The 21,589-nt window shown below is 43.9% G+C and overlaps 1 protein-coding gene across 2 annotated transcripts in view; it reads right to left on the bottom strand.

Annotated features, from left to right (window-relative positions):
• Positions 1 to 21,589, bottom strand: part of cadpsa (Ca2+-dependent activator protein for secretion a) — a 199,583-nt gene that overhangs the window by 14,046 nt on the left and 163,948 nt on the right. For both annotated transcript variants that reach the window (XM_074648789.1, XM_074648797.1), the window contains one exon: positions 19,577 to 19,684. In XM_074648789.1, coding sequence (XP_074504890.1) covers positions 19,577 to 19,684 — 108 coding nt within the window. The remainder of the gene's footprint in view (positions 1 to 19,576; positions 19,685 to 21,589) is intronic.

Here is a 21,589-nt window from a genome sequence, read left to right as displayed (position 1 = left end):
TGAGTTTTATTTTGTTTCCGTCCAGTCTGAATGAAGTGTTTTACGATGCTCCGCTACGTACAGCTGATCTCAACATAAACAAAAATACACGTGGATGATGGTGTAAGCTGAACAGAGAGCGGGGGGGCGGGCTGAGTTCTGTGCTCTCCGAGTGCCATTCTAGTTATGATTTGTATACACTACACTACATTGTCCCTCACCGTCCAAGTCATGTTCGTGCTACGCCGACCTGTCACAATCGCATCACGACTGTGCACCCCTACTTGCAACCAAATAGATTTGTCCTGCCCTGGTTGTTAGCGACCACGGTTCACAATGAAATCGACCCCGGTTTCAACCCTGGTCTGTCCCACCTCTAGATCTAGGTCACAAAACTGAGTCGGTCAACACGTGACGCTGGTTCAACCCTGGGTGAGACCCCGGTGTGAAAGGGGGTATCTCTGACGTCACCCATAGGTTTCTGAAGAGCCGTTGTGAAGCTCAAAGTGGGCGGCTCCGGCCGTAGCCATCAGCCAGCAGTGACGACACAGCCTTACTCCCAGCTGATCCAAAAAGGACGCAGCAGAGCAGACAGTTAGCAGGTAACGGCACCCACCTGTCACTCAAAGCAGCCACGCCCTTAAATTTGCCAAACTTTAAAGGGACTATTTGTAACTTTCAGAAATGCTTCTTAACACCTGTGGCCGTGAAATCAACGAAAGTCAGAGTCGGGCTCGCGCCTGCTCGCTCTAAATATACCTGAACGAGCATCGCTCAAAACAGTGAGGCGACACACGTCAGCTAAAACCACAATATCACTCTATATTTCAGCTGCTTGGCAGTAGTGTTAGCTGACCAGACGAAAGTCTCTCCATGAACATGATTTAGATCTGATCTTTGTGTTGGCTTTTACTGCCTCAGCGCAGGCTGAAGCAGCGGGGCTCAGCAGCGTGTCTCCCTGCTCTCTCCGCCCGCAGCCGGAGAGAGCAGGAAGACACCGGCACCCGGTCGGTAACGAGACAATAACGTTACTAGCTGAGGAGCTCCGTCACTTCACAAGACACGGGAAACCTCTGTTGGTCTGGAGGAGCTGCAGGAGTTATTTCTGCAAAAACGTCCACTCACTAGATATTCTCAGAGCTACTAACTCTTCTGCAGTGTGGAGTGAGCGCGCGTTCACGTCTAGAGGTGGAGCGAGCTGAGAACGCGCGCGCTCTCTGAGTGAAGGCAGGCAGGCAGAGGAGGAAAGGCAGCGGCCACACGCGAACGCGCATATGCGAGCGCGCATGTGTGGCGACCCGCTACATTTATACGCTTAAAAAGTTACAAATAGTCCCTTTAAGCCTTAATATAATTCAAAAAGGTGAGTTACATACAAATTCACCCCCCCGTATAGTTGGCTATGGATACCAAAACCACCAGTACCAGGCTGTAAACATGTTTAGTTCTGCTGTAAAGTTGGGCATGACTTGGGGATTGACTTGCTGTTGGAGCCAGCCTAGGCCATCTGAGGAACTGTAGTTCTTGGCACTTCTGCATAGGCTTCATTTTTTTCAGCACCGGAGGTTACCACTTGGTAGTTACACAAAAATCAGGAATATATATATATATGTACATATATATATATAACTATTTTAATAAAGTCATGGGGTACTTCTGCATGCTCTAAAATTGAAGACCATTCTCTTGATTACAGGTGAGTGAAAGGGGCTAATAAGACGTATGCGTATTTACACACCCACACACACACACACACACAAAAACTCCCAAAAGGCCAACTGATTTGTTAGGTCAGAGGCCCTCTTTTGTGGGGCCGCTCAGGAGCTTTTGTGCTGCTGAGAGCCAGGAATGTTGGAGCTGAGGAGGAGCCTCACCACAGGGGGTACACAAGGATTACAAGCAACCTGGGACTCTGCCTCTTTCTGCCTCTGCTGCTGCTCCTGTGTGTGTGTGTGTGTGTGTGTGTGTGTGTGTGTGTGTGTGTGTGTGTGTGTGTGTGTGTGTGTGTGCGCTTTTACAATTTAGCGCTGAGCAATTTAGGGCTGAGTAAGAAACTCTAGTTGTTGAGCATGCATATATGAAAACCGTCAACTGCCGACAGTCAGTCTTGTTTACATATCGTTTCTTCAGAAACTGATTTGAATGATCGTTTTGTGTATTCTGTATTGTATTTATTTACTGCGTTGTTGTTGTTGTTGACATTTTATTAATTGTGCCACATCGGTGAGGTTCTCCGGCAATGCCAGAGCATCTATTGTTCCATACATACGTCTGTGGATACTTATAGTGCATGTACCATTAATTCATCACATGTACCTGTGAGCCATCATCAGCAGTGATAAACCAATGATCATTATTAAACGTCAGAAAGATCATCAGTGATTTAGTTTATAGTGCTCATGGAAACAGACTTTTGCATCACAATAGAGGATCAAATGAAAAGAACATTAACAATGAATGGATGAATGAATGGATGAATGAATGGATGGATGGATGGATGAATGAAATGCCTCCAATGGAAATATAACAAGTGAAAAAGACTGTGAAATGGAATATCACTCTCAACTTGCTGTAGAAAACCATGGGTATGCCTAGTCTAGGGACGCACAGATACCAGTATCGGGTCCGATATCGGTATCGGGTCCGATACTATGCTCATGTACTCGTACTCGCAAAACGGCTCCGATACAAGGGCACCTATACCACTTTCCAGCAGCGTAACGTTAACCTCTCGTCACCATCTTTCGGGTCCTATTGCGTGCGGTCATGCTCCACCTCCCCGACGGTGCGGGCGAGACAGGCCGGTGGTGCGACCGACCCCGCGGGCACCTTCGCCCCGAGCCTTTCCAAGACGACCTAGAGCCGGTCGCGGCGCACCGCCTCGTATGCGGGACTCCACAGCTTGCTGTGTGTCGCTCACACCCTCCAGCTGGCTGTTAACGAGGGTCTTTTGGCACAGAGAAGTACTCGTATCGGTACTCGGTATCGGTACTCGGTATCGGCAAGAACCCAAATGTAAGTACTTGTACTGGCACTCGGTCTGAAAGAAAGTGGTATCAGTGCATCCCTAGTCTAGTCTAAAGTATGCATGAGGCTTCTGTCTTTATTAGTACCAGTTTATGTACAGTGGTCTCGACTACAAGTCCTGCAGTCCCGTACAAAGTTAATGGAGGTATGTGTCTTTACTTTTTTGTTGTTGTTGAAAAATATTCATGCCAAAAAAACTGATGCCTCATTACCTCCATGTATGAACTAGCTACTCCTTCCAGAGAGCTCTTGAACACCCGACTGAAGTGTTTGACTGCACAATTTAAAGATAAGTAAATGTTCATAAGTAGAGCACATATTCCAAATAAATTATCTCATTCACAGCTGAATTGGCTATTGATTAGTATCCCTTTTCCACGGTCATACGACCATTTAGCTGACAACTTGGTGTGTGTGAGAGAGAGAGAGAGAGAGAGAGAGAGAGAGAGAGAGAGAGAGAGAGAGAGAGAGAGAGCGAGCATGTCCTGCTGAGACCCAGCTGTGTCTGCAATTAGCAGGAGGCATGGAATGATGATTGCTGGTGCGGCAACACTAATGCCAAGTGGCAGGCTCCCTTGTGAAGGAGAAGGAAGGCCACTGACTGAGTGCCGTAAAGCAACACTACTTTTTTTGCTTTCAAACACACATGCTTACAATGGTATACACACATAGCCCCATATATGCACAAAGACAGAGGACAAAAAGAAACAAATATGAGGTTTGTGTGGGTGGGGTGGCTTTAAATCTGACGACAAGACATGCATTTTGGACAAAGGGCTCGTCTAATCCTACCTGCTCGGCTTTTCAGAGCCCACCACTGGCCCTGTTCTATAGTCTCGCTCACCAGCTCAGCAGAGGGCCCATTGATGACAACACTCAATTACCATAGTAACTCACAAAGTAGGTCGGGAGCCCCGCCCCGTCCCCCAATCTCAGTACCAACACCACCGGGTCCCCCATCCCTCCAGCGCCGTGGTCACCTTGTCACCCAACAGCAGGACTAAGATTGACCCTCAGGGAAAAAAACAGAGCTCAGCATCTTGCACAGGATGAGGTCATCCCCGAGGCCACGTCCACACTAATGTGGATAAATAATGTGAAATTCATTTTTTAGTCCCTGACCGTCTCTCCACACTGAGCTGGCATATCAACCCCCCAAAACCAGGGCTTTTCACAAATAGTGATTCAGGGTGGATATATTTAAAAAAAAACTCTGGTCCGGTGTTGAAATGTGGACTCTAATACACTAATACACAGCTTTCAGCCTGAACAGACGTGATTGAGTGCTTCCGCTGAGCAGCAGCGTTAAGGAGCCAGCTTTCTGTCGCCTCCAGGTCAGTGATCGCTCATTTTATAAGTCAGTATAGCTCGTCACACGCTACAGGTGTTGTCCCTGACATGTGCTGTCAAATGACTGAATATGTGATAAAGTAACAAATCAAGCTCTTTTCAGATACGAAACCTTCAATATTGCTGACTTTAATATCCTTCTAATCAATACTGTAGATCCCCTGATACATTATCTCATCAGTGTCACATTTATTAGACTCAAGATAGAATTCTTGTCCCTATTTTATATTCTAGAATATGACATCACCCCAGCAGAGTTAAAGGACCCATATCGTGCTCATTTTCAGGTTCATACTTGTATTTTGTGTTTCTACTAGAACATGTTTACATGCTGTAATGTTAAAAAAAAAAAAACTTTATTTTCCTCATACTGTCTGTCTGAATATACCTGTATTCACCCTCTGTCTAAAACGCTCCGTTTTAGTGCATTTCAACGGAACTGCGTTGCTAGGAAACAGTTTGGGTCCATGTTTACTTCCTGTCAGCTGATGTTATTTACATACACTGCAACAGGAAATAAACTAGGACACATTTAAATGTTTTACATTTAAAACTATGTAATGATCTATATATTGTATATTTGTGACATCACAAATGGACAGAAATCCTAACGGCTTGTTTTAAACCCACCATTTTCGAAAACGGGCTGTGTATGTTTCTCCGTATATTGAGCGTTTTGATAGTTCAACAGTATTTATATAGCACTTAAACCTGCTTTATAATATAAAAGACATGAAAATCTCACTTTTTACAATATGGGACCTTTAAAAATAACAAAATGTTAGAGTTAAAATGTGTATTCAACCTTGTGCGGGGCTTCATAGTGGTCTAGGATTTTAAGAACATGTAACCACAATGTCCCCTCATTCCGGCTAAGGACTAATGCATATAGGATGGGTTATATGCAGAGGTCGAATTTCGTTATGTTGCGCTCATAGACATAGTTCATAAGAAGTGGACATATAGTTACCGTGACGTCACCCATTGGTTTGAATTTGGTAATGAGGCCGTCGCCATCTTGCGGGGGTGGAGCTAAAAGTATAACTGAACGCTGAATAAGACATTCTAGGCAACCAAAATGTTACAATTAACTTTCGTGAACTGAAAACACACTGTGAAAGGGTTAAAGTTCTAAGACGAAGACGGGTAACACCCAGACCAACACCATGGTAGTGACCTGTCGCAAGGTAGCCACGCCCTAAAGCATCCCCTGCTTTACTAAATGAACATCATGCTGTATTGAAGAAGACTTGAAACTAGCGACTAAGACCATAAACTCATGTTTACAATGTTTACTGAGGTAATAAATCAAGAGAGAAGTGGGCTCATTTTCCCATAGACTCCTATACAATTGGACTTATTTTTTGCAACCACAGGAATCGCCCCCTGCTGGTCATTTTTTATGCAGGTTTAAGGCACTTCAGCATTGACTTCACTTTTCAGAACCGGAGGTTGCCGCCTTGTCGTGCTTTGTGCAATCGTATATGATGATAAAAACAACGTTTTAAGTATTAGGATGATTATGCAAAACTTCCCGCCTTCTCTATAGGGTTAGGGTTAGGGTTTTCCTATTGTTCGGTCATTGGTATGTGTATGGCAGACTTAGAAAATTACGTGAAAGCGCAAGTGTGAAGGGATGCAAACATGTTTTCAAATGTATCTGCCTCAGTGTGGACAGACAAGAAAGGGGCTTTTCACACAGCCTCAATGGGGCTCAGCATCTTGTACTAGATATTGTCATCCTCTGACTCTCTCTCTCTCTTGCTCTCTCTCTCTCCTCCTTTCTCCCCCACCCCTCTCTTTTCATTCAAGGAAGTAGGTATGTTAGAGGAGGAGGAAGGAGCAGAAGGGCTCTGAAAGTAGAATTAAACAAAGTTTTGGGCTCAACAAGCTCACAGGTCTCAAACTGTTTTGATTGTGCCGGTGACACAAAAGGCAAACCCCGGCTGACCATTGACCGCAGTCTGAGCACAGCTGGGACGGCAACAAAACGGGCTCAGTGGGCATTTAAACCAGGCAGCTGGTTAAGAAAAGAGTGCTGAGGAAAGAGGGATGGCAGTCAACCCTGGGTGTAACATCACAGGAGAAAGGTAAATGTTTATCTCAGGTCTGGATTTCTTTTCAGCCCCGGCAATCTGGGTCTCTTACAAAAACACCAATCTCCTTCTACCCGCGAGTATCAGCTCAACGGACAAGACTAAATGAGGAGGGACTTTATAAAAAACATGGTCGTTTGGAGAAGGGATGGGTGTATATTTGGGGCGGTGGGTGGAGGGAGTTGGGGGGGGCTATGTTGTGAGGAACTAAACAGTTGGAATTACGGTCAGCAACCAGTCATTGAGTAAACATACAATGAGCGACAGAAAAGCTCTGTGGTTGACAATAAAAAAAAGAAAAAAGCCGCCGGCTTCAGGCCCTGAGAAAAGTGAGCCATTCTACTAACAAAGAGCCGCTTAGGGGTGGATTGAGGGAAGGAAAAAGAGGGCTAAAACACTTGTGGGCTCAGGGAACTCTATAGGGGGAGTGAAAATGGAATAAGCCAGCAAGCACTTGAGGGTCCCGCCGAGCACCTGAATGGGATAGAGGGGTGGAGCGGCAGAGGGGGGTCTGGGGAAGGTGAATGGCCTTCTTTTTGGGTCCAATTTGTCTCTTTTCACCCCGCTCGCCCTGCTCCGGCTCTGACAGATGTACAAAGAGGGAGCGGCGCTGGGCCACTCATCCACATACGCCCGTGAGCAGCTGTCACTTTTGTCGGACAAGTTAATCAAACAAATGCCACCATACCTCCCTTTTTAACAAGGCGGAGGAAAGGAGGGATAGAAAGGGGGCTGTAAAAGGGTGATAGAGACCCGAGAGATGACATGCGTGTCCCTCGATCAATTCATCCCGCCGGCCCCTGATCAATAAACCAGCGGGACTTGACAAAGGAGAAGTCTCCATTAAACTTGTATTTCCCTTCTCTCGGGACGATCGCGGGCCCCGGTTGTCCTTTGCCGTTTCCTCCTGGCAACACGGCGCCGGGAATGCTCACAGAGGATTTAGACCCAAAAGGAACGAAAGCAGGGAAACAAAATGCTCTCTCTCAGTAATTATTAAGGACTCTAAGCTGCTTACAGACTTCATTAAACGGAAGTGAGACCTTTTCAGAGCATGTTTTTGAACAGTCACAAAGTCAATCTAACCTATCTTGCTCGGCTGGCCTTGTTTTTATTATTGCGACCCACGACTACGACCATTATTTCCCTCCCCTATTGGTTGCGTAATCCTTTTACAGATATTTTGCTTCAACCTAAAAGAGATTAATGACTGGCATGAAAAACAACAAGAGGACATTGATGCAGTATTGCAGCCATATTGTTGCAGATGAAGGGTAAATGACATCTGGTCATTAACTCTCAGAAATAGCAAACTGAGCTGAAGAAGCCAATTGTACAGTAAAACATTGCAGATATAAACTGCAGCTATAATGTCGGATGATGTCATAGTGATGTGGTTATGTGTTCTTATTGGGTATCAGTGAAAAATGTGAGAAAATGATCAGATCAGATGTTGCCAGGTGATATATCAATTGATATATCATTCGGACTTCAGTTCTTCGGTGTAATTTTATCTTGATGATGTGATGTTTTATGTCATTTTACAAAATTCTGTTGTACAGCTAAATGATTCAAAGCTAATCAAAAACTCATTTTTGAACCATATCACACAGCCCTAAAAACATTTTGATCACAACCTTTTGAACAAACAGATGATTTGATTATACACTTTTCTAACTTCCTATTATTCATATACTAAGGCAGAGTACGACAGAATATTAGGGCCACGTTTAGGGAAAAAAATATATATGAAATTTTGAGAATAAAGTCATAATATTATAAAGTTATGACTTTATTCTCGCAATATTACAACTTTTTTTCTCGTAAAGTTATGACTTTATTTTCATTATATTACGACTTTTTTCTCGGAAAGTTATGACTTTATTCTCGCAATATTACAACTTTTTTTCTCGTAAAGTTATGACTTTATTCTCGTAGTATTACAACTTTTTTTCGTAAAGTTATGACTTTATTTTCGTAATATTACGACTTTTTTTCCCGTAAAGTTATGACTCTATTCTCGTAATATTATGACTTTTTTTCTTGTAAAGGTATGACTTAATTCTCGCAATATTATGACTTTTTTTCTTGTAAAGTTATGACTTAATTCTCGTAATATTACGACTTTTTTTCTCGTAAAGTTATGACTTTATTCTGGAAATTTCAGATTTTTTTCCCATCAATGTGGCCCTAATAATCCGTCGTACATTTGCACTTTGGCCCTCACTGCATTAGACTTATTTACTACATACTTAGACTATAGACCTTCATCACAATGCTCAACTGTTTTGCGGCTCCAGACAGATTTTTTTTCTTCTTTTTTTGCCAAAAATGGCTCTTTTGATAGTAAAGGTTAATGACCCCTGTACTAAGGTAATGATACTTATTACCTTCTAGTCATGGAAGTAGTGTCAGTTATGATTCCATGTTCTCAGTCATTTCTCAAATTTTTTAACAATAGTTTTCACTTCTTCTATGATAGTACTTACTACTAAAAAAAATGTCTGACCAGCTGCAGGAGTTAATTTTGCGTGTTGCCTGAGCTCAGCGTTGATTAAATTGTTCACTTGGCATTGCCGTGTGTCTGGCAGTTCATGACCAGAGCCAGCAAAGTGGTGAAACGTATCCGGACAGCCAAGTGGTATGAAGGCAGCTCTGTAACCCGGTAGTCATGCTGGCAATTTCTGTCATCGCGACAAACCCCTCGCCCCCCTACACCCACCCATCCACAAACCCACCCACTGTCACCAAAGTACAACGGCGGCGACGACAACAATCTCAAATCCCCCAATCTGCAGCTCAACCTGACCCCTGCCCTCGCTCCGCTCCGTCACAGCCGTTCAGCAGTCGGTAAGTAGTAGCGAGACGGGGAGAAGCAGCAGCGGCGATTAAAAAGCGCTTTAACTTCCGTCACACAGAAGTGCAATTTCACCACGCTTGTGAATCTGATAACTACCCAAGGTCAACGGAAATACTTCAAATCAATCAATGAGCCACACTCCTAATCCCCTGCGGGCAAAGGCAGATTAAGTGTATAATTGACCTGTGTAATCCCAGTATCTGCAACTCCAGCCCCGGGGGGGGGAAGGAAGGGAAAAGGGGGAGGTGGCTCCAAGACTCACTGGCTCTACAGCACCATCACTGTCTGCCTCTTTCTTCCTCCTTTCCCTACTTGCCCCCAAAACTGGCTGGCATGTTGGTTTGCCTGGGCTGGGTACGAGGGGGAGGGTCATGGGGCAGGAAGCTGTGGTGTACCAGTGCTCGGCTGGATTTGGCTCAGGCTAAAGACATGGCTTTTTTTAATCAATGATCCCCAGGCTGTGCCGTGCTAAATCCCCCCCCCTTCAGTATCATTTATGCACATCTGTCTTAATCCGGGCTTCTTCAGCCACTCTTTCAAGAATTAAACCTCGGAGGGGAGGGGAGGGGGAGGGTGCTGGGACGACCAAATTCATTTCTCGCAATTACTCTAACACGCACACATCCTCAAAATGTCAAAGTACAGGCCATTTCCAACATGACCAAGACATTGCAATGCTGTGAAACTTCATAAAACAGGTGCAAGCAGACAAGCAAATGAAGAAACCATCTGTAGCAATTTGACAACATATATGCAAATTGTACCAAACACAGGTTTCTGGGTAACTAGCAACTAGTGAGTAGTGAAAGACTAACGCTAGATGCAGACATTGCTGGTTCATTTTCTGTCATCATTGATGAATGTTCAATTTCAGTCAATTGTACGTTAGAACTTCAGGTTGGATGTGGGGTTAAAGGCATTGCCGGTTACTCCATTTGGCCTCAGGGGTTTAAAGCTTTTCCAGAATTCATTATTTCATATTTACGTATAAAAGGTGTTGTCACTGGCATGTTTGTCTGTTCTCAGCTGACTGCAGTATAAAGTATGGATTACTTATTAGACTGAAGCACATAAATACTACTTGTAACAGCCGGATCGAGACGTTCCATCAATCCATCCCAATTACCTGGGCTTTTGTTGTGGTCAAGGCCTATGGGAAGGAGGCTGGGTCAGGCATCATATCTTTGGGGGTATAACACATGCCCAGTAAAATCTGGCCTGCACTTGCCGCAATTGAGCCATTCGCAACGCACGACCGCAGCTTAATTTATGTGCGCATGTGTTATACCCCATACCTCAAGACCCATGTCCGTCTGTGACCCAGCCTCCGTTCCATAGACCTTGGTTGTGGTGGCATCAGGCTAAGCATGGTAGCACATACAACCTAATCACATATGTTCTTCAGTTCTTCCCGGGGATCACACGGCATTCCCTGGTCGGATGGGATATGTAATCCCTCTGTGTTCTGGGTCTGCCTCTGGGTTTCCAACCAGTCAGATGTGACCAGAACTTCCAAACGGAGGCATCCAGGAGACAGCCTTATACATACGACGCCTAAACCACCTCAATCTAGCTTCTTTTAAAGTAAATGAGCATTTCTGGAAGCCTTTGTTGCCCACCCTCCCACCCCTAAAACACTGCAAAACAAAACTCATTGGAGGCCCTTTTTATGCATTAGAGCAACGAGTACATTGAGAGCTTTGCCTTCAGGCTTGGCTTTCTGTTCACCAAGACAGACAGGCAGGCCTGTGCAACACCCGCATTGCTGCGGATGCCACACCAACCCGTCTGTCAATCTTGTTTTCCGTCTTAACCTCATTCGCGAACAAGCCCCCCAAGGCACAACCCTGCATGGTGGAGCTCAATGCCCACTGAGAACGTGTTTTTATTTGCTGTCGAGAATGCAGACAAAAGCTCCCAATTGCTCTCACGTAGCTACTGTATATGAGGACAGAATGGTTTGTAGTAACCGCTCTGGGACCCCTTACTCCCGCAGCACCACCAACAAGAAACTCCAAACAAAGCACACGTAGACTGCATGGACGAAATTCCTTGACCTGCTCTGGTGTTGCAGTGAGGAAAAAGGGGCTGGTTAACTGCTCCACAGAATGAATAGAAATCACTTTGCTCCTCCTGAATCATAGGTTTGACAATTGGCATCCCAATGACACTGAGAATGTGTTGATAGTAGGGATGCACCGATACCGATACCAGTATTGGGTATGGGGTCCAATACTGTGCTCATGTACTCATACTCGTACTCGCAAAACGGCTCCGATACAACGGCACCGATACCACTTTACGGTGGTGCGCCCGACCCCACGGGGCCGGGATCCCACCTCAGCCGGCACGCACCGGCCCTCACTTTCATTGTGTCACAGGGTTTTGCTTGCACCCTCTGACTCGCACGTGCGTTAGACTCTTTAGTCCGTGTTTCAAGGCGGGTCGGGTGGGTTGCCGACATCGCCGCAGAGCGATCTGGCGGCACGACGCGGTTGGGGCGCACTGAGGACAATCTGCCCTGGTCGACAGTTGCACCGGGAGCAGGGGGCCCCCTCCCTCCCCGGCGGGGAGAGAGGGCGCAGCGAGCGCTTTGTCCATGGTGCGGCGAGGTTTGGGCGGGGAGCGCTGTAAAGCTGCAGCCGCAAGCCACCTTCGGCCCGAACCATTCCATGCCGACCTAGAGCCGGTCGCGGCGCATCGCCTCGTATGTGGGACTCCCCAGCCTGCCGTGTGTCGCTCACACCCTCCAGCTGGCTGTTAACGAGGGTCTTTTGGCACAGAGAAGTACTCGTATAGGTTCTCGGTATCGGAGAGTACCCAAATGTAAGTACCTGTACTTGTACTCGGTCTGAAAAAAAGTGGTATCGGTGCATAGTGCATATAGTAAGAGCACGTGCTCTGGTCTTCAACCTCTATGTGACATTACTGTTATTACTATTATTATTTTGTATAATGATGTGAGAGAAAGGTGCTATAAATCAATGACAATGCCTGTAATGTGTTATGAGCTAAACTTACTAAACGACTCATCAAGCGCAAAGTTGTGAGCAGCACAAACATTGTTTGCTCAATTCCCACTGCTGTCCACACTCCAAAGCAGAAAAAGAAGCAGGTTAAAACGTACCCACTCTGGAAAGTGTATTCGAAGCAGCTCAGTTTTCAGTGGGGGAAGAATACTGTCATAGTGGGGATGCAAAATGTTTTCAAATGTATCTGCTTAATATGGACAAGACCTGAGGCAGCTACAGGTCAGAAAAATAAAAGCAACTTCACAACAGCTACCTCTCTGCAGGGGATTTTAATCAGGATGCCACAGACGCCTGCCTTCAGAGCAATTTTCACAACAGCAGAGAACAAAATATTAAAACAATTCCATGATTGGATTGTTGGTCAGGATTGTGGTTAGTGAAAACAGCATAAAGTAAATCTATGCTTATGGAGAAGCAAAAAATAACAAGTGGATTCCCCCCACCACCACCACCACCCAACCCCCCACCCCATTTGATTAGTCAGAGAAGTGGGTCAAGTATCAATTAAAAATGTCCTGCTCTGATAAGCCCTCGTACCCGCCAATCTATGTCAGAACATGGGTATTAACACTCAGTTAATATGTCTCAGATTATAATTCATTTCTTGAGACGCTGTTGTTTGTTTAGTATTATCAGCATTAGACCACAGCCTGTCTGCTGTAACTCTAGACGTCAAATGAGTGGGTGTTGACACAGAAATTATGAGGCCATAGTGAAATAATCTGCTTACTGTCGGTCGCTGCATGAAGGCATCTTGAGATAAATGCTTCGTCGTAACCCCAATTTAAATGACATATAACCTTAGGCTCGTTGTCTCTGGAAGAGAAAACAGCCAAAGATGTTTAAAATACTTTGAGACGCGTGCAAAGTGTCTCCACTAAGCCTGTGTTCCACCTTTAACCCTAAATGTTATAAAGGCAGGGTCATGTTCTTTTGTATTCTATTCTAACCAAACACACAATGCTGTTCATCTCCAGATTTGGCGCGGATGTGTGAAATGAAACACGCTTAAAGGCCTTGATTTGTTGATGTGATTTGAAATGTAATCTCTTTACAGTCAACCGTTACGGTACTGAGATACTTGATGGAGTTCTTTCATTCTACGTTATGGAATTGAAAGATTTAAAAGGCTTTAATCTTGTCAACCGGCATCAAGAAATGTGTCCTGGCGGGTCACCAAAACATCATAAAATGTCCTTCTACCCTTGAAAAAGTAAATGGATTATATATTGAAAATTGTTTTCCGAGCACTTTGTTGTCTTTGCAGCTGTTTATTTTTGCTCTTCTTTCTTTCTCGTTTACACATTTTTCATTTTTAAAGAAATCTCACCCCGATGACACATTGTTGTACTTGTAAGATTAAATAATAGACAAAGTGCCTCGCTAGAATGGAGACAGCGTGAACCTTATTTCAAAACTGCAAACTTTTCAAAAGCATGTGAACAACAAATTTATGATGGAATGCCATTTTTAGGAAAAGACCTATAAGTAAAACAAATAAGCCATAATAGTCGATGTAATGAGCCGCCTTAATGTTGTAATCCTCACCAGGGGAAATGGACGAAACGGATAAATAAATGAAGTCAGCGGCCCACCAAGGGAGGGGAGGGGCCGCGTAACAAAGCAAAGATTAAGGGGAGACCATCCTGACCTTATTTTAAGAGGATGACAACCCCCAAACCCAACACGCACGCACACACACACACACACACACACACACACACACACACACGCACACACACAATGGGGTATATCTGCTTTGGTGGCCTTTAACACTGATTTGTGGGGGCTCATGAACATTTGCTTTTAACTATTCACTACCTTTACTGTTTACTTAAGTGTCTACAGTAGCAAATTTTTAAAAAACTTCTGGCGTACTTTCTGAAATGCTCAAGTTGTTTCCGTTATGCATATTTCAACAATGACTTTCGTAAGCAGGAAATCTGACATCAGTTACTGTATCAAGTCAACAATCATTACTAATATAAAACAATACAATACAAAACTCTGTAAAAAGGCCTGTAAATGTCTTCCATAGTAAAGACTTCCTTAAGTGTGAAATATATACATTTAATGTATACCAAGCTTCATAATGTGGTGTCAACATTAGTACATAGTGTGTCCACTCTAGTTTGGTTTTATAGAATGGACTGGGACACAATGCAGGCATGCAACTGAAAGTGATTCCGGATGAATGATAAAAAATCAGACACGTAGAAAAAATAGAAGTACACTCGGAGAGCGCAGACCTCCGCCAAGGCAGATTTCATGTACGTCGCTGATGATCTGGATCGCCACCAAAATCTAATGGATTGTTCATTGTGCCACACCCCACCCCTCCAAATAATGTAATTCAAATCCACCGTGGACTTTTGGAGTAATCCTCCAAACGGACAAACCAACCAACAAACCAACAAACGCCGGTGAAAACATAACCAAGTTTCACTGCCTGACCTTGCCGTTAGACAGCCCTTTCCGACGGAGAACTGAACTGAAAGTGAAACTTATCTATGCTCCTGTAGACTCCATCAACAGCACTATATTGCTTTGCTCCCGTGCTGGAAGTAATGTAAGTAATACCCAGACTATTGATAAGCACCTCATGCAACTCCACTTCAAAGCAACTATCCCTTGAAGCCTAGAGTCAAGCACTGATGTTCCATTGTAAGTCGCCACCAGAATAACAGACAAGAGAAAGAAGTAGATAAAAAAAAGGGTGGAGTGACAAGAAAAGCACAACCGAGCTGCAGAGAGCAGCCAGAGACACCTTCATCGGCCTTGGTGATGCCGCGGGGAGAACTTATAAGGAATGACAACAAAGAGAAGCCAGGGTGAGAAAAAAAATCCCAGCAGAAATGCTCTTGTGGAGGAAAAGAGGATACATGGCAAAGCAACGGGTCAAGACTGCAGCGACAAACAGCAAACATCCAGCACCGGACACCTATCTGTCACCCTCAGTCAGGACTAATGGAGAGGAAGAGGATAGGAGACGGATTATACCTCAAGGCCTCGATTCAACACAATGGCATGGACAGATAGATGCAACTGTACACACGCCTGCACTGTTCAGTCTGCAGACTCAACCATGAACACACACACACAGTCAGGAAGAAGAAGAGGTGACTGGTTACATCAGCTGCAGAGGATTAGACATCAGGGATAATGTTCCTGTCAGTGTCTGTGTTCTCCACTCTGTTTTCACCTGTTTCATTAACCCTTCTGTCAAATTATTCTTAGCTTTCAGATGATGTACATCACTTCCACATATACTGTTGATCTGCTATCTCCCCCTAAAGACCTCCTGTCCTCCAATAAAAAAAGATAGAAATGGGTCTATGTGGGTCGCTTAGGGTTAAAGGAGGTGTGATGGACTTTTATTAAGGAGAGTTTGGGTAAAAAAAAAATGTTTTTCTCTTCCAAATAAGTTTCTAAAAGATGGGGCTTTGTTTACAACATGTCTAATTGCCTGTCACTTGAACCATCTGACTAGTTTAAAGTAGGGATGCACAGATACCGATACCAGTATCGGGTTTTGGGTCCGATACTGTGCTCATGTACTCGTACTCGCAAAACGGCTCCGATACAACGGCACTGATTCCACTTTACGGTGATGCGCCCGACCCCGCGGGGCCGGGATCCCACCTCTGCCGGCGTGCACCGGCCCATTAACCTCTCGTCACCATCTTTCGAGTCCTCACGCTCCATCTCCATGGCGGTGCGGGTGAGACGGGCCGGTGATGCCCCGCCTTGGGGGCACGACGCGGTTGGGGCACACTAAAGACAGTACGCCCCGTTCGACAATCGCACCGGGAGCAAGAAGCCCCGTCATGGTGCGGCGAGGTCCAGGCGGGGAGCGCTGTAAAGCTGCAGCCGCGAGCCACCTTCACCCAGAGCCTTTCCAAGCCGACCTAGAGCCGGTCGCGGCGCACCGCCTCGTATGCGGGACTCCCCAGCCTGCCGTGTGTCGCTCACAGCCTCCAGCTGGCTGTTAACGAGGGTCTTTTGGCACAGAGAAGTACTCGTATCGGTACTCTGTATCGGCGAGTACCCAAATGTAAGTACTTGTACTCGTACTCGGTATCGGTGCATCCTTAGTTTTAAGCAATGGTGCTGTGTTCCCTGACATAAGCAATCAACTTGGTGAGTATGTTATCACCACAGACAGAACCAATGGCCATCCCTCAAAAATAAGATCCAACAGAAATGATATTTGAATTAATGCTTTTATGATAAAATTAGAATGGAAGTACAATAAGAAACAAATGAATGAAAAGACAGCACCGCAACTGAGAACTGTTTTGGGTTAGCTGAAAGGAGGAGGGTTAGTCTGTCTAATGTCTGAGCCCTGGATAAAGCAAATTCCAAAAGTCCAACAAGAGGAGATAAGGGTATAAATGTTTGTTTCAAGATCTGTCAAGCTTAGAAAGGAATTGATTTTGCCTGATATTCAGAGTTAAAGGAAGCATGTTTGAGTGATCCTGTTTATTTGGGGATCCCAGATTATTGTCTGTAGAGTAATTCCAGATTACTGTACAGATAGCATAGTGTGGTATGCCCCAGGAAAGTCTTTAGCTGACCGGGTTAGCCAGCCAGATCCTGATACATCTTAAGTAATAGAGTGATGGCCTAAACACTGTCAGAAATCTGAGATCTAAAACATTGTACTTGTGGGGTAGTGATTGGCCTGACAGGAGAATGAAACAGTGAGGGTACTGTGTTGGGGATTGTTACAAGATCTGATTGCGTGTTTAAAAGTATATGACAAGAAAAATTTGACACACATTGCTCAACTGCATCTCAGCTTTCAGATGATGTATGCCACTTCTATGTGGCATATACTGCTGAGCTGCTATCTCCTCCTAAAGATGCCCTATCCCTCCCTAAAAAAGAGAACAAATGGTCCAAGGTTAAAGGTAGCTGGTGAGACAACCTGTTTGTAAGTCCTGAGTTGGTGGCTGCTCTTACAAAGTGATCTTTTGTGCCCCTTATTCAATTGATTAACTGTTGTGTGCTGACTCAGAAAGAGATAGCGCTGCTTAGGATAATCCCTCCTCAAGTTAAGTGCAAATTGCACACAAACACTATAAGACAAAGGAGTAAACGGCGAGCAGCAGAGAGGACGGCGGCATAGAAATACAGTCAGACTTTGAAAAAAGAAGCAGAGATGCAGCTCATCCCACCGCAATGATAGTTTTAGTACATTTTCAGGAGAAATCCTCCAATTTGACCTAAGAGGGGGCTCAGCAGCCGGAGATTTAGAGATTCACTAATTGTTTTGGTGTTACTTGAACTCATCTCACATAATGGAGGCAAATAGTGTCATGGAACTGTTTTGCAAGTTGATTACAGCTTGAGCTGGTTATGGTTTGTCAGTTAGTACAGGCAGCTTCACAAAGTGTTTCGAACTAAAAAGACATGAGTCTGCACGAGATGCTGGCAGAATGACAGAGAAGAAACATTGGAGTAACGTTTGGCAGAATTAATTTTTTTGAACGTTCCAGTCTAATGTGTATAGGTCCAACGTAACAAACCTAATTAGGGCCCGAGCACGAAAGTGCCAGGGGTCCAACGATGTCACTTGCACAAGATGCGAGGAAACCTATTGTTTTTGTAATGATTATTATAATTTTTCTGCTGTGGAAACTCATTTTTTGGTGAGATCATTCTTCTTATCTAAAAGCACATATTTCATATTTTTAACAATATTTTCACTTGACAGGAAGTAAGCCATTTTGGGATTTTGTGCATTCATTCTAATTTTACGAACATGTTTGAGGACTCACGAAACTTCACATCCATGTTCAAACTAGTAATTATTTGGAGTATATGTCATAACTGGGCTTGGGTGTGGCACATCGGCTCTATGGCGCCCCCTAATTACTTTTAGCCTTTGAATGCATTTTTGACGTCCTTGGAATACTCAAACACTCACAAAACTTGGCGCATACATCAAAACCTGTGAATGTTGCGAGAATATACAGCGATTGGGTTCAGGCGTGCTCCACAGCGCACCCGAATGCGTGGAAGGCCTTAGTTGGAACAAAGTTGCTCCAATATTTACGAATTTTGGTACCGACATTGCTCTCATCATTTCGGACGTATTTGCCGTTGGCTTTCATTGGCTCCACCCAACTAGAAGTCGGCCATTTTTAATAGCGTGCGTTTTTCATGTATTTTATGCAAACTTCTTCAAACTCCTCCTAAAGGGTTTATTGGATTCATTTCATATTTGGTTGGTATAACCCTCTGGCTAATGTGACGCTAAATTACGAAGCAATAGTCAATACCTTAAACGATGATCTCATAGATCATGTGACAATACGTAATTTTAGGCACTTTACAGGTATGGGATTTTCTAAAACTCCTCCTAGAGGATTCAACGGATCGATCTCAAATTTTGGCAGCAGAATCTCAAGACCTTCATGACAGTAAAATGTGAAGCTTTTGGGTTTTTGTGGAACGACGTTGCCATGGCGAGGCGGACAATTTGCATGTTTCGCCATGACGCAGGAAGGTGTTGTAAGTGGACTTTACATTGTCCAATCTGCCCCAAATTTCAGATGCTGGATAAGAGTCCAGGCTTGAAGACATCTACATGCCCATATTGAGTTATAATCATAGCGCCACCTACTGACAACAGAAAGTCAGTCTTATGTGACAAATATCATCCGATTTACATGAAATTTACATGGTGTGATCTACACAGGATATACAACAACATGATGTATAAATAGTTTGTGTGTTCGGTAGCGCCACATAGTGGACGCAGGAAGTGGTACAAAATTTACAATATGGTATTTCCAGCGCCACACACTCCACACAGGAAAAAACTTGTAATTCGTGCGTTCAGTGTCAGATGGTCACGGAAATGAGCGGCCGCATTAGCCAGCATCCCAGTAGTACCCCCGAAATGTACAATGGGCGAGGGCCCATTCATTGCTAAAAAATATAAATGTATTTTTTTTTTACTATTTATTGTGATGTAACTTTACCAATACCATCAATCGTGTTACATGCATTTTTAGAAAATCAAGTATTATATAAGAGTGAAAAATATGAACAGAATCATAAATCCCCATAATCATTTGACTCTGGTTCACTCTCTCTCTCTAGGAGTGACTTGGATTTGTTTTAATCTCCTCCTACAGATGATCTCAGGTGGCGTAAATGAAACCTTGTTGTTATTAAGCCTCCCTTTGATGGAGGGGGAGGGGGTGCTGTGGCTTACTTACATCAAATAATCTCTCTATGTACACCTCTTCGTTGACCTTCTCCCGCAGCATGTCCTGGGAATGACGTACAAACGTCACGTAACCGTCGGCAACGTCCATCCCCGGCTTCTGTTAAGGACAAGGAAAAGAAGAAGGAGGAAAAGGAGGAGATGCCATTGCTCAGCACAACTGATGAAGTGTACACATATTTCACTTGATGGAATGGTGTAGGCATGACAATTTGAATATTTCACTCAATGTAAACACCATATAGCTTCAATTAAACAAGGACAAGAGAAAGTATTTTCCAGCCTTAAAACTACTGAACTGAATATATTAAGTAGTTAATGTCATGTTTTATTCTGATTAGTAACTAATTCAGTAGAATCTTCCTCTTCAGTATGTTTGTAAAAATGTTGCTTGTTTGTACTTTTTTCTCACATTTTTAAATAGCAATGACTCTCAACATGTGTGTGAATTACAGATGCTGCTAAAGTTAAAATGTGGAGTGCAGTGTTTTGGATTCAGTGATTATCTTGAGGATATTGGGGGATTAAAAAGAAAGAAGTTCATTGTCTTTTTGGCACACTCAATTCAACAGACAGAACAAGACTAAAGGTCTAAAGCTGTGCTAGTGGCCCCTAGAGGCTACAATTACCATTACAACCAATCAACCTGAAGTGTTGGACAAAATGAACAAGATGCTGATGATTTTCTAGAAAATTTGAAATTGGTCCAGAGGATGTCATTAGATGAAAGCATGAAGAGTCAATAAATAAAAATGGTTAATAAACTGGGGAGCATGAACATGCTCAACAGATTTGATCTCAATCTGCTCATTAGATTATGAGCAATCTTGTGTGCAGGAAGGTCAGGAGGTCATCCGAAACATTAGGATTCATTTTATGGGGATCTGGAATATTCACTGAACATATTAAAGATATCTGGCCATAAGCGTTAGGTGAAGGAACCAACGGACACAAAAAGCGACACCGTCAGTTTAAAAAGCACAATAAGTAATGGTAAATGCAATTATGGATGTAAGTCCATTCACTAAGTCCATTTATATGGTGACTTTCTAGTCTTCCGACCACGCAAAGTGCTTTACACTACATGTCAGCATTCACCCGTTCACACACACATTCATACACTGATGGCAGAGGCTGCCATGCAAGGAGCCAACCTGCCCATCTGGGACTAATCTAAATACTCATTGGCTCAGCCTTCGGGAGCAATTTGGGGTTAAAGCTTCAGTAGGCAACAATGTTTTAGCATCATTGGGCAAAATTTCCATAATAACCTTTCAGTATATTGTAATTCAAGTGTTCTGAGAGAAAACTAGACTTCTGCACCTCCTCATGGCTCTGTTTTCAGGCTTTAAAAAAAGCATTCCTATTGGCTGTGCTCTGGTCATGTGACCGTAACTTGGCGTTCCTTAACCAGATTTCACAATGGCTGCCGGGTCACAAACGTTCTCATTTTACAGCTAAACCGTGCACTACAAGATGTTTCTGAAAACATTTAATGAGAGAAATAGACATTAACGTAACATAATATTGATTCATATTTGATCAGCGCTGCCTAGTTTGACCATTTGATCGGAGTTCGCGAGTGGTTGACTCGTGGCTGTCATAGACAGCAGATGGACAGCAGACCTCAGATCAGCTCTGACTGCTTGTTTTCCTGCGGTCTGTGAAATCTTGCAGATGCCGTTAGGAGCACCGGAGGACACAGAGGAACATGATTTTTTTCAGATTACCTGTCTCATGTACTGTGACAACTGTATGTTACATAAATTAAGTGGAAATCATTTTTACTAACATTCAAATTGAGATAATTTCCTAAAATGTTCAGCTATTATTTGGAGAATAACAGAATAACTTCCAAAGAAGTGTTTCAGTTACAGTGATGCAGACTCAGGACTACAGACGTGATGCTTTAGTCAGCTCTTGTCAGAGAGTTGAGCTTGGCTAGGAACCATCACTCACAGACCGGGCATGTGCAACATGAACAGGGGGCACTGGAGGGGGCACA

This window comes from Sebastes fasciatus, chromosome 1 (assembly GCF_043250625.1).
Source record: "Sebastes fasciatus isolate fSebFas1 chromosome 1, fSebFas1.pri, whole genome shotgun sequence".
In the NCBI taxonomy this organism is placed as follows: Eukaryota; Metazoa; Chordata; class Actinopteri; order Perciformes; family Sebastidae; genus Sebastes; species Sebastes fasciatus.
The sequence above is the reverse complement of the archived record's forward strand: the minus strand, read 5'-3'. Positions and strand labels throughout refer to the sequence as shown.